The 13,350-nt window shown below is 41.3% G+C and overlaps 1 protein-coding gene across 1 annotated transcript in view; it reads left to right on the top strand.

Annotated features, from left to right (window-relative positions):
* Positions 1–13,350, top strand: part of COPA (COPI coat complex subunit alpha) — a 50,807-nt gene that overhangs the window by 33,390 nt on the left and 4,067 nt on the right. The window contains exons 14-25 of the mRNA XM_068541105.1: positions 1,388–1,470; positions 2,296–2,435; positions 3,005–3,090; positions 3,206–3,344; positions 8,323–8,485; positions 8,588–8,734; positions 9,496–9,685; positions 9,808–9,903; positions 11,063–11,151; positions 11,345–11,468; positions 12,698–12,787; positions 12,968–13,077. Coding sequence (XP_068397206.1) covers positions 1,388–1,470; positions 2,296–2,435; positions 3,005–3,090; positions 3,206–3,344; positions 8,323–8,485; positions 8,588–8,734; positions 9,496–9,685; positions 9,808–9,903; positions 11,063–11,151; positions 11,345–11,468; positions 12,698–12,787; positions 12,968–13,077 — 1,457 coding nt within the window. The remainder of the gene's footprint in view (positions 1–1,387; positions 1,471–2,295; positions 2,436–3,004; positions 3,091–3,205; positions 3,345–8,322; positions 8,486–8,587; positions 8,735–9,495; positions 9,686–9,807; positions 9,904–11,062; positions 11,152–11,344; positions 11,469–12,697; positions 12,788–12,967; positions 13,078–13,350) is intronic.

Genomic DNA, 13,350 nt, shown 5'->3' with positions numbered 1-13,350 from the left:
AGTCCTTTCTGCTAGAACTTGCTGACAAAACATTCTCAGAATAGACTTGAGTCTCACTTATGCTCCTTTTAGTGTACTTCCTCCTGTTGGTTTGTAGGTCAGAGGTTTGTTCCTCAGGTCCCCACTCTTAGTACCATACTTTCATGATATTTTAGACCGAATCAGCAGATTCTGAGAAATATTTTGCTAGCTCTGTCCTATTGTGGGTGCCACTGTGTCATTATTGCTGCTAATATCATCACTCTCCTATAAGTGTGGTCATGGTGAGAAGAGAGAAAACCTGTAGGTCTTTGATATCCATAAATCAAAGTCTCCCCTATAAATTAATCAGTCAAGCCATTTCTGACCAATTTTTTTTTATTTGGTCCTGCTTACCCATCCCCTTGCTTCTTTTCCCCATCTGTTTACAATTCATAGAGTCTAAAATATTTTGGTTTTGTCTTATAAGCACTTTTATTTTACCTTCTCCATTTTTTGAGGGAGATAATAATTATTAAAGGAATAAAGGTACAACACAGAGGAAGAGAAAGAGCAAAGGCTTGAATAGTGTGGTTCTTCGGCCCCTGGAAAATGGGAGTGTTGGTTGTGATAATAATTAATTTTGTAAATTGCCTGACACCCCTGGTTGTCAGGGGGTGGCCTGGCAAGGCTGGCCAGCACGTATTGTCCAGTTTCCTGCTGATACTAATAGATAAAAAAATATTTCCGCGCATCCTTCTGTGTATCTCCTTTGAAGTTTCCCAGAGTGTGGAGTGCCCATTCGGAATTCTAATCAGCCCGTGAAGTGTTTGGGAACTGAGAAACACGTTGTAACTTTGTTGAGTGATTGATTGACACATTTATGTAGCATCAGCTTGGTGCTAAATACTGCCTAGCATAGAGCTGCGGGGATTTAGTTAGGAGCGCTCTGCCCCACCCTGCTCTACTAGGAGGTCTGCATTTGCATGTTAAAAGCAGCAGAGCAGCTGCGTCCTGGAGAGGGGGCTCTGTCTCTACTCCAGCTTGTTGCGATAGGAGGTCCAAGACACAGGCTGCTTGCTTCGTGCTGCAGCTTGGCCAGCGAGGCCCTCCCTGCTCGTTAGCTTGATGGAATGTGCTGTCTCCCAAGATGGGGGTGGTCCTTCTGCCAGTATATGGTGTTGGCTGAAATGCAGTCACTTGGCCTAGAGAAAAGAGGCTTGGCAGGGGTGGAGGTTGGAGTTTGGAGGGGACTGGTGGGGAAAAGTCACTGACAATAGCCTCAGGTCATGGCTGAATAAGTTAGGAAGCAGCTGAACTGGCAAAGCCAACATGGCAGCCAGCAAGACTGGCAGCTTCATGGCACCTGACTCTGTCACCTGCCAGTAGCTTACTACATGCTCCTGCCCTTTGGTTTTGTTCCTCTCAGCTCCTGAAGGGAAACGATCCTCAGGCCTGACAGCTGTTTGGGTTGCTCGCAATCGGTTTGCTGTCCTAGATCGGATGCATTCGGTGAGTTAAGACTAAAAAGGGAAATTAATTTGGACAGTGTGGTGGCAGTGGCCTGTGTATTGCAGAATAAAGAGCATTTTTTTCCCCCTTACTCTCCCCCGGGCAGCTGTGGTTCTCGTGTATTGGCTGCTTTCTCCTTAGCTCTACCCCAAACCCCTTGGGAAAAAAAGGCCTTAAAATTGATTTGATTGGGTGGATGATCACTGTGGCTCTGGGCTTAAGAACCAAGCTAAAGTCACTCTTGATAACACAGGAGCTGAAAAACATCAAATTTGAAATAGGTGAGCTGGGAAGTCCCTGACGGTCCAGTGGTTAGGACTTGGCGCTTTCACTGCTGGGGCCCGGGTTCGATCCCTGGCCTGGGAACTAAGATCCTGCAAGCCACGTGGCAAGCCCCCACCCCGTCCCCCACCAAAAAAATGAAATAGGTGAGCTAGATAAGGAGTAGATCCTCTTCCTTATCCTACTACCTCTGATGGTACTTAAAAGGTAATGGGTCCTAAAAAACTTAAGCAAAGCTCTCTCAAGAAAATATTTAACAAAAATTTAAGCCTCAGAAGTGCTGTATTCTCTCTCTGGTTGATTGAGGAATTCAGATTTTAGTTGGACTTCTCAGGATATTTCAATTGAAAAACAAAAAAGCTATCAAGACCCTTGGAGAGGATCTTAGTTGGAGTGGTCTACGTAGAGTGGTGATTGACCTGGACAGACAGAAAACAAAAATACTTTGTTTATTGAAGCTAAGGAATAATTGCTGAGGGACGTTGTCAGCTGACATCATCTTACATGTATTCCTCTTAACCCCACCTTTTATACTCATTTCAGCTTCTGATCAAGAATCTGAAGAATGAGATCACCAAAAAGGTACAGGTGCCCAACTGTGATGAGATTTTTTACGCTGGCACAGGCAACCTCCTGCTTCGAGATGCAGAATCCATCACGCTCTTTGACGTACAGCAGAAGCGGTAACATGTCAGATGCCCCTAAGCAGACAGGCATATAGTGGGGGAGAGTGGAAATCTTTAGTGGGAGCTTTTCTTCCCCCAAGTGAGTTTGACCTGTGGCTTAGCCACTTCTTGTGCTGTAACTCCAAGACTCTTTCTAACCACTTTTTTTCCTCTGTGATCACTCTCCATCCTGTACATACACACTAGCATTACAGCAAGGGACTTATTTGTTTTCAGAGCATTTATCTGAACAAAGAATGCTCTTGGGACTTAGAATAATAGGGACACAGAAATGAATAACATAGTTCCTGTACTTAAAGGAGCTTATATATAGTCCATTGGTGAAAACAGACATACACAAGTCCCTAATAATACATGGGAATGAGGGGCAGGGAGTTGAGGAAGAGGGAAGTATACAATGTGAGCCAAATGTTTAAGTCACTGAACTGTAATACAGAAAATGTTTATTTGGTATTATTTTAAGAAATTTCGGTTTACATTAATTTGGAGATGAAAAGGAGGTAGGTCATAACCTGGAATAAGGGAATCAGGTCCACTTACATTTTGCCCTTCTCTCTCTATCCCAGGACTCTGGCATCTGTGAAGATTTCCAAGGTGAAATATGTTATCTGGTCAGCAGACATGTCCCATGTAGCACTACTGGCCAAACATGGTAAGTCTTCATTATGTCCACCCTGATTTAGAGACCAGTCCCTCCCTCCCCATCCCTGCCAGTCTACTTCACTCACCCTGTCCAGCAGAGCACTCATGTCCTTTGCCTCTTACAGCCATTGTGATCTGTAACCGCAAACTGGAGGCTCTATGTAACATTCATGAGAACATTCGTGTCAAGAGTGGGGCCTGGGATGAGAGTGGGGTATTTATCTATACCACAAGCAACCACATCAAATATGCTGTCACCACTGGGTAAGTTGATTATCTGAGATACAGAATGGAAGAAAGTGGCTTCTTAAAATCACTGTCCTGTCTCAGGAGACATACTGAAGTCCTCCTTGAACTGTCTTCGTGGAAAAGCTTTGTCTGGCATATATGTGCTAGGAGCATCAAAACATTCTTTTTTCAACTCTTTTAAAATTGTGAAATATGACACAAATATAGAAAATTACATAGGTTATAAATATATGAAATAGCAAATAGGTACATAATGAACATCTGTGTAACTGCCACCCAAGTCAAGAAATAGAACATTTCTGACACCCCAGAAGCCCTTTGCCATGTGGTCCCTATTGATCACAACCCTCTCTCTTCCTCAAAGATAACATTATTCTGACTTTTATGATAATTTCTTTCTTGCTTTTCTTTGCAATTTTACCACCCAGTATGTGTCTTAAAATAATGATTTAATTTTGCCTGGTTTTGAACTTCATGTAAATTAAATCATGCTGAATATATTATTTCATATTTTGCTTATTTTGCTCAATATACTGTTTGTAAGATTCATCCATGTTGTAGCTCTAGATTATTTGTTTTTGTTGTTGTATAATATTCTATTATATAAATATGCCACAGTTTATCAGTTCTATTCTAGAGGGATAGTTGGGTGATTTCTAGGTTTTGTCTATTATAAATGATGTTCTTTTAAACATTCTTCCATGTATTCTGGTTCATATGCACATACATTTCTCTCTAGAGCAGAATTGCTAGGTCATAGAGTGTGCTTATCTTCACATTTGCTAGGTAATGTGAAAGAGTGGTTTTACCAATTTGCATGCCCACCAGCGTTGTATAAAAGTTTCTTTGCTTGTCACGCTGGCCAGCACTTGCCTTTGTCAGACTCATTTTTGTCTGGTAGATGTGCGATGTATCTTGTAATTTTACTTTGCTATTCTCTGATTCCCCAGGAGATTGGACAACTTTTTATTTAGCCATCCATCAGGATTTCCTCTTCTATGAATTCTGTTCAAGTCTTTTACCCTTTATTTAAATGAGTTGTCCTTATTCTTTTGTTATAGGAGTTCTTTATATATTTGAATATCAGTCCTTTGTCAGGGCTATGTGTTGCAAATATTATCTCCTCCCATTCTATAGTATGTCTTTTGATTCTCTTTTGATATCCATTAATGAACAGAAGTTCTTAGTTTAATGTAGTTGAATTTATGAATCTTATTCTTTATGGATATCAGGTTTTGTGTCCTATTTAAGAAATCTTTGTTGACGCCAAGATCATAAAGGCATTCTTTTATATTTTCTTATGAAAACTTTATAGTTTTGCCTTTTATATCTAGGTCTATAATCTACCTGAAGTTGATTTTTTTGTATGGTGTGAGGTGTCGTGGGCTCAGCTTTACTTTTTCCATAAGGACACTCAGTTTTGTACCAGCATCATGTATTGAAAAAAACCAGCCTTTCCCCATAGTTCTGCAGAGCCATCTTTGTGATATATGAATCACGTTTACAAAAATGCAAGGATCTGTTTTTTGTTTTCGTTTTTTTATTTTTGGCTGCATTGGGTCTTTGTTGCTGCACATGGGCTTCCTCTAGTTGCAGTGAGCGGGGGCTACTCGTCGTTGCGGTGCGCGGGCTTCTCATCGTGGTGGCTCCTCTTGTTGCGGAGCACAGGCTCTAGGCACGCGGGCTTCAGTTGTTGTGGCACGCGGACTCTAGAGTGCAGGCTCAGTAGTTGTGGCACATGGGCTTAGTTGCTCTGCGGCATGTGGGATCTTCCCGGACCAGGGACTGAACCCGTGTCCCCTGCGTTGGCAGGTGGATTCTTAACTACTGCGCCACCAGTGAAGTTCCAAGGATCTGTTTTTTGTGGTCTATCTCTAATCGAATTCTACACTGTCTTAAGTATTATAGTCTTGTAAGTCTTTACATCTGGTAAAGCAGTTCCACAAATCTTACCCACTTTGTTTTACTTTTTTTTAAGTTATTAGGCTATTTTCAAATTAGTTTTGCCTTGAAAAGGCATATTTTCAAGTAATTTTTTGTCTTGAAAGAGTATAAATTTTAGATTACCTTGTGAAATTCCATGCCAAAAAAAAAAAAAGACAAACGGGAGTTCCCGGGCCCTGGTGGGGGAACTAAGATCTTTTTTTTTTTTTTAGAAAGTTGATTTTTCTCTCTTTTTTTTTAAATTAATTAATTAATTTTTGTCTGTGTTGGGTCTCCGTTGCTGCGTGTGGGCTTTCTCTAGTTGCAGTGAGGGGGGCACTACTCTTCGTTGCAGTGCACGGGCTTCTCATTGCAATGGCTTCTCTTGTTGCGGAGCACGGGCTCTAGGCGCCCGGACTTCACTAGTTGTGGCACATGGGCTCAGTAGTTGTGGCACACAGGCTTAGTTGCTCCATGGCATGTGGGATCTTCCCAGACCAGGGCTCAAACCCGTGTCCCCTTCATTGGCAGGGGGATTCTTAACCACTGCGCCACGAGAGAAGTCCCGGGAACTAAGATCTTGCAAGCCTCACGGCATGGCCAAAAAAACCCCAAAAAACAAAAGCAAAAAACCCTATTGTGATTTCAGTTGGGATTGTGAATCTGTATGTGATTTGGGGATTTTGGGTGTAATTATTATCTTTACAATATTAAGTTTCCTAATTTGTGAACATGATATAGTAGCTTTTCATTTATTTAGGGCTTCTGAAACATCTTTCAATAAAGGTTTATAATTTTATCCATAGAGAGTTTGCATTTTCTTTGGTTAGATTTATTCTTAGGCATTTGATAGTTTTTAATGCTATTTGTAAATGGATAGTATCCATTTAAGAATTCAATTTTCTAATTTTTCCTGATATTTAGAAATACAACTAAGTTTTAAATTAACTTTATTTCAGAGACCTTGCTAGACTCTTATTAATTCTATTAATTTATTTATATTTTCTTTTCAAATACTCATAGCATCTGTAGGTAATGACACTTTTGTTTCTTCTTTCCAGCACTTATTCCTTTATGTATTTTTCTTGTCTTACTGCACTGACCAAGATCTCCAGCACAGAGCTGAATAAACATGGTGATAGCAAACTTTCTTGTCTTATTCCCGATTTACAGGGTGACTTTTCAGTGTATTGGCATTATGTAAGCTTGCTGTAGATTTTTTATAAATATTTTTTATCTACTGAGGAATTTCTTTGCTATATCTCAAATGAATGTTGAATTTTTTTAGACCCCTTTTCTGCATATATTGAGGTAGTTATGCAGTTTTTCTCCTTTTGTTGATTAATGTAGTGAATTAAATTGATTTTTTTTTTTAAATGTTAGACCAACATTGTATTCCTGATACAAATCTAACTTGGTCATGATGTTTTACCCTCTTCAAATATTGCTAGTTTCAGTCTGCTAATATTTTGTTTAGGATTTTGCATCTTTGTATATATATGTGTGTGAGATTGCCCTGTGATTTCCATTTTCCTTTCTGTCCTTGTCAGGTTTTGGTATTGAGGTAGTGCTAATTTCATAAAATAAGCAAAATAATATACTTTATTCATCTGTTCTCTCATTGAGTTTGTATAAGATTGGAATTAATTCTTCCTTGAATGGTAGGTAGAATTTGCCGGTGGAGTCATTCAGGCCTGGTACTTATAGGAGGATTTAAAAATATGATTCAGTTAATTTTATGTAATAATTACAGGACTATAGGGGTTTTCTATTTCTTTTTAGTCAATTTTGGTAAATTTTACTCTTCTGGGAATTTGATCATTTAAAAACATTTATGCATATCCTCATTCTGCAAGATCTATAGTGTTATCCCTTTTTGCATCCCTATTATTGCCATTTCATCCTTTTTTTCTTTTTTTTTTTTAATAAACTTATTTATTTTGTTTATTTACTTTTGGCTGTGTTGGGTCTTCGTTGCTGCACGCGGGCTTTCTCTAGTTGCGGCGAGCGGGGCTACTCTTGGTTGCGGTGCACGGGCTTCTCATAGCAGTGGCTTCTCTTGTTGCAAAACACGGGCTCTAGGCACGCGGGCTTCAGTAGTTGCAGTGCGTGAGCTCAGTAGTTGTGGCTTGCGGGCTCTAGAGCACAGGCTCAGTAGTCGTGGTACTCGGGCTTAGTTGCTCTGCAGCGAGATCTTCCTGGACCAGGGCTCAAACCCGTGTCCCCTGCATTAGCAGGCGGATTCTTAACCACTGTGCCACCAGGGAAGTCCCCATCCTTTTTTTCTTAATTAGCTTCATGAGAGGTTTATCAGTTTTACCCAGCTTTTGCCTTTATTGAACTTCTCTATTGTACTTTTGTTTTCTATTTCTTAATTTCTACTATTGACTTTAGTTTTTCCTTCTAAGTACACTCTTTGTTTTAACTTTAAAAAGAACCATAAAATTTTTGAGTTGGATGCTTACTAGTTTTTAGTCTTTCTCCTAATATTAAGCATGTAGACCTCATTAATTTTCAGTCTTTCTTCTACTATAGTATATGCACTTAACACTATAAATTATCCATCAAGTATTGTGTTAGCTATAGCCACAAGTTTTAATCTGTAAACTTTTAATTTGTATTCAGTTTAAAATATTATGTGCTTTGCATCATTTCTTTGTACGTCAGAAGTCTTCACATCTACCTCTCTTCCACCTTCACTTATAGCTTATAAGGAAGGATTTAACTGTTCATAGTGGCCTAGTGATTATATATCAGAACTTAAGATTTAACTTTTAGGTCTGGTTCTGATAGCTGTGTCTGTTAGATCCTAGAGTACTAGCTTATAAAGAGAAATCATACCATCTGCCCCATCTTTTCCCACTGCATACAAGAGAATAAAATAAGTAAATTTGGCATTTAGTTCTGCTCTTTTTTGAATCACTTCCCATCTATACCATTGTTCAAATGGCACTTGACAGAAGGGTAATGAGAAGATAAAAGGCTGGGTCCTAGGCTTGTTTTATTTCTTTACAGACTGGATTTACTCCTACACTTGCTTAAAGTTGTGCTCTCTAACTCTTATTCTTAGGGACTATGGGATCATCCGAACTCTGGATTTACCTATCTATGTCACACGGGTGAAGGGCAACAATGTATATTGCCTAGATAGAGAGTGTCGTCCTCGGGTGCTCACCATTGATCCAACTGAGTTCAAGTTCAAGCTGGCCCTGATCAACAGAAAATATGATGAGGTATGAAATGAGGAAGCATATTAGGAGTATTGAGAAGGGCAGCACTCCTTTTTTCTTATAAGTGATCTCTATTTCCTGCCCTAACCCACCCCAAATGTCTAGGTACTACACATGGTAAGGAACGCCAAACTTGTAGGCCAGTCTATCATTGCGTATCTCCAGAAGAAGGGATATCCTGAAGTGGCACTGCATTTCGTCAAGGATGAGAAAACTCGCTTTAGTCTGGCACTGGAGTGTGGAAACATTGAGGTGAGAGAAGTATGGTTATAAGCCCCATATTGTTGTAGAGGAGGTGAGAGGGTTAGGGTGGCATTGGGAAGACATTATTCTGGGCTTGCTTCTTCAGCCAATATAATGGAATTCAGAATTTTTTTAGTTGTTAGATTGAGCCATCTTCCTGTTGCTGTTTGCCCATGCTTCTGCCCCAGCATTTCTATTGTTGTCGCTCTGAGTTAGTCTGAATTCAGTAACTTTTAGAACAGAACAAAGATAGCATAGAATTTGAAAAATTTCATTACTTCCTTGACATTTGACTTGCTAACTGGCAGCTTAGATGAAGGAATACTTATTAAATGTTGAGGCCTAGAGTCTATAGGCATTATTTTTAAATGGGGAGAAGCCTAAGGAAAATTGACTTTCCAGTTCTGAACTTCCTTCTTATTTCTTCTGAGGAGCCCCTGTGGATCTTCAAACCTGGCAAATGGGAAATATGATAGCTAAACAAGAATTGGCCTTATGGAATCAGCAACTGCTAGAAGATGATTTTGTTGTAAAAGTAAATTTCTGAGGAGGAAGATAATGTGTTGTGATTCTTCTATCCATGGATCCTAAGACATCTTATTTGTTGATTGAATTTTCAATAGTATTAGATTGAAAACAAAGCTAGGAGGATTGAAAGTGTAAAGAGTTCCTTGGGATGTTTACTTAGAGACAGACATTTTGACTGTAGTCCCTGGTTTTGAGTCACAATAACCTCCAACCTGTTAACTCTAATTCTGGGGATTCTTTAGATTGCTCTGGAAGCAGCCAAAGCACTGGATGACAAGAATTGCTGGGAAAAGCTGGGAGAAGTGGCCTTACTACAGGGGAACCACCAGATTGTGGAAATGTGTTATCAGCGCACCAAAAACTTTGACAAACTTTCCTTCTTGTACCTTATCACTGGCAATCTAGAGAAACTTCGCAAGATGATGAAAATTGGTGAGACCCCAGAAACTAAGGATGGGAAAAGGGGTCCTCGGGGGAAGGAAGAAGGCAAATAGAGGCAAGAGAGAACTTGAGAGAGAAGACCTAATTTGGTGTCTCTTATTGACTTGGTGCAGCTGAGATCCGAAAGGACATGAGTGGCCATTATCAGAATGCCCTCTACCTGGGAGACGTGTCAGAGCGGGTACGGATCCTGAAGAACTGTGGGCAAAGTAAGTATACAGGACTCACTTCCTTTGGGGCCTTAGGAACTATTTGCTCTTTATGGTGAGTTATTCATGTGTAGTAGTGAGGGGTTTCCCTTCATTGCACATTTTTTCAAAAGAGACTGCATGCTCCTACCGTGCTCAGAGACTTTCTTCAAAGCCAAATGGAGGGACAGCCAGAAAATATAGTTTGGCTAGGCACTCTTAGGAAAATAGTTAATATCTTGGGGGAAATGGGTTTTAGAAGGTCCTGGTGCAGATACCATAGTAAATGTGGTTGGTTGAATGCCATTAGAGTTTTATTCTTTTACTTCAAATCTGGAGGTTTCACCCATTTATTTATTCATTTTATATTTAAGGGATGTTTTTTGAGAACCCAGTATATACCAAGCATTATACTAGCACTTGAGATACCTTAGGGAATAAGAAAGGTGAAAGATGTGGTTTGGACCAAGGTGCTAGCTGTGAATGGGTGAGCAATGGTCAGATTCGGCATATATTTTTAAGGTAGAACCAACATGATTTGTCAAAGGGGACTGGTTGGGGGGATGTGAGAGAGAGGAGAGAGGGATGAGTCCAAGGTTCTTGTTAACACTGATGATAGATCTTAAGGATAAGCAACTGTTTTAGTTATTTATTGCTATATAACAAATTACCCAAAACTTAGTAGTTTAAAACAACAAATGTTGATTATCTCAGTTTGCAGCATGACTTACCTGGGTGCCTCTGGCTCAGTGTCTCTCATGAGGCTGCAGTCAAGGTGTTGGGCCAAGGCTGCAGATATCTCAAGGCTCAAGTAGGGGAGGATCCACTCCCACATTCGCTCTGTGGCTGTGGACAGTCCTCAGGTCCTCACTGGCTATTGGCTGGGAGACCTCAGTTTTCTGCTCTGTAGTCTTTTCCGTAGGGCAGTTCACAGTATGGCAGTTGGTTTCCCTTAGAGCAAATGAGGGCACCCAAGATGGAAGCCATAGTCTTTGTATCCTAATCTCAGAAGTGACATCCCATCACTTCTCCCACATATTGTTGATTAGAAGCAAGTCAATAGATCCAGCCCACACTGAAGAGAAGGGGATTATGCAGGGACTTGACCAGGAGTCAGACATTAGGACACCAGTGTTCACTTGGAAATGTACCTATACCACAAAGTCTGTTTTCTTAACAGAGTCACTGGCCTATCTCACAGCTGCTACCCATGGTTTAGATGAAGAAGCTGAGAGCCTGAAGGAGACATTTGACCCAGAGAAGGAGGCAGTGAGTTTTTATTTACATAAGTATCTCTGATTACAGGATTAACTCTGAGATCTTGGGACTACTTAAACCTACAAATGTCACTCCCCACCTGGTTACCAGGAGAGGCAGAGAAACAAATGAGATCAAAGGAGGCTCCATAACCTTCCCTAGATGGTTCCTGAGAGCTGTTTGCTTTTAACCTTCTATCTTTCAGATCCCAGACATTGACCCTAATGCCAAGCTGCTTCAGCCACCTGCACCTATCATGCCATTGGATACCAATTGGCCCTTATTGACTGTGTCCAAAGGGTTCTTTGAAGGCTCCATTGCCAGCAAGGGTAAGTGCCCGCTTCTTCCATAGCATTTTTGTTGTGTGCTTGTTTTGTGAAAAGCTGTCCTAGAGAGTACCATTAACTATTCTGTCCTTTTCATCTGTCCTTTTTTCTGTGTGATGCTTCATGGCAACACTGAGATGCCAGTTAGAGTTACGGTACAGTCTTGTAAAAACTAAATAAAAGCATTATGACGGGGCTTCCCTGGTGGCGCAGTGGTTAAGAATCCGCCTGCCAATGCAGGGCACACGGGTTCGAGCCCTGGTCCCGGAAGATCCCACATGCCGCGGAGCAGCTGGGCCCGTGAGCCACAATTACTGAGCCTGTGCGTCTGGAGCCTGTGCTCCGCAACAAGAGAGGCCGCGATAGTGAGAGGCCCGCGCACTGCGTTGAAGAGTGGCCCCCACTTGCCACAACTGGAGAAAGCCCTCGCACAGAAACGAAGACCCAACACAGCCATAAATAAATAAATAAATAAAATTTAAAAGAGATAAGCAAAACATTCTCTCTATAAATTTGATCTTTTTAAAAAAAAAAAAAGCATTATGACATCATTAAAATTTGGAAACTAGGAGGGAAAAAAGAGAGATGTTTCTTAGTCCATGGCTCTAACAACCACTGTTAACATTTTGGTGTATTTTCTTAGGTTTTACCATAGATGTAGTCATACTCTCCATTCTGTGTTTTATCATTCATGACATACAATCTTAAGGTACAAACTCAGCTACCTCAATTCTATCATGTGGGTATACCCACTACCACTCCCACCCTTACACTCCTGTTTTCTCGGCTATGTCTACTAGTTTGTTTCTCCCAGCTGAGAGCCTAAATAGACCCTTGGGCATTTCGTGCCCGGTCCTGCTCTTTCTTCCATATCCTCTCATCTAGCCTTTGTCCTCATGCCCTGTACACACTGTAGTGGTGGTAACTTAGCAAAGATCTCAGCAAGAAATGCCAAGAGTTGGCACCAAAGGCTGGTTAGTAAGAAATTATTTGAGGCAGCTTTTGGTAGCAGGAAGGCCAGTTGTTTTCATCTCTCTTCTATTCCCTCTCTCTGTGAAACCTGTGCTAACCAGGTTAGCATAATATAGATATCACAAAAATAAACAAAAACAGTAAGTGGACAGAACATTGGCACCTGCTTCTGTAAGGATGCAACAATTTGCCTGCAGAGGAGGCCGCATCTCAGACTTAGCTGGCTGTAACCAGCTCCTTTCTGTTCCTTCCCTCTGTAGGGAAGGGAGGAGCACTGGCTGCTGACATTGACATTGACACTGTTGGTACTGAGGGCTGGGGAGAGGATGCGGAGCTGCAGCTGGACGAAGGTATGAATGTTCTCCTAGGAGTGTTCTGGGCAGATGGGCTCCCTGGAGTGGGACTGGGTTGTGGGGCAGTTCTGCAGGGTGCTGGACCATAGGACCAACAAAGATCCCAGTGTCTTTCTTTCCTTTGGCTAAAATTGTGTCACTTTGAGAATCTCTGTTGAGCCTGGATTTTCCTTACAGATGGGTTTGTGGAGGCTACAGAAGGTTTGGGGGATGATGCTCTTGGCAAGGGACAGGAAGAAGGAGGTGGCTGGGATGTGGAAGAAGATCTGGAGCTCCCTCCTGAGCTGGTATGTGGAATTTTCACCCTCGTAAGGTTCTCTCCATTTCTCCCTGTGGAGGCCGGTGGCCTTATCACCCCCCCAACACCTGTCCTGAGGTCCCTGAACGGGAGGGGATCTGGATCCTCCTAGTCTGATGCTTATCTCCCATTTGAAAGAAAGAAGAATAAGATTAACTAGGGTTGTGCCAGTGTCATCTTATGAAAAGGCAGAAAGCTTTTTTGCCTGATTGGAGCTTTTGGTGTATCGTTTTGTTACTGGGGAAGCTTCTTCTATTTTGAG

Source organism: Eschrichtius robustus, chromosome 3 (assembly GCF_028021215.1).
Source record: "Eschrichtius robustus isolate mEscRob2 chromosome 3, mEscRob2.pri, whole genome shotgun sequence".
Taxonomy (NCBI): domain Eukaryota; kingdom Metazoa; phylum Chordata; class Mammalia; order Artiodactyla; family Eschrichtiidae; genus Eschrichtius; species Eschrichtius robustus.
The sequence above is the reverse complement of the archived record's forward strand: the minus strand, read 5'-3'. Positions and strand labels throughout refer to the sequence as shown.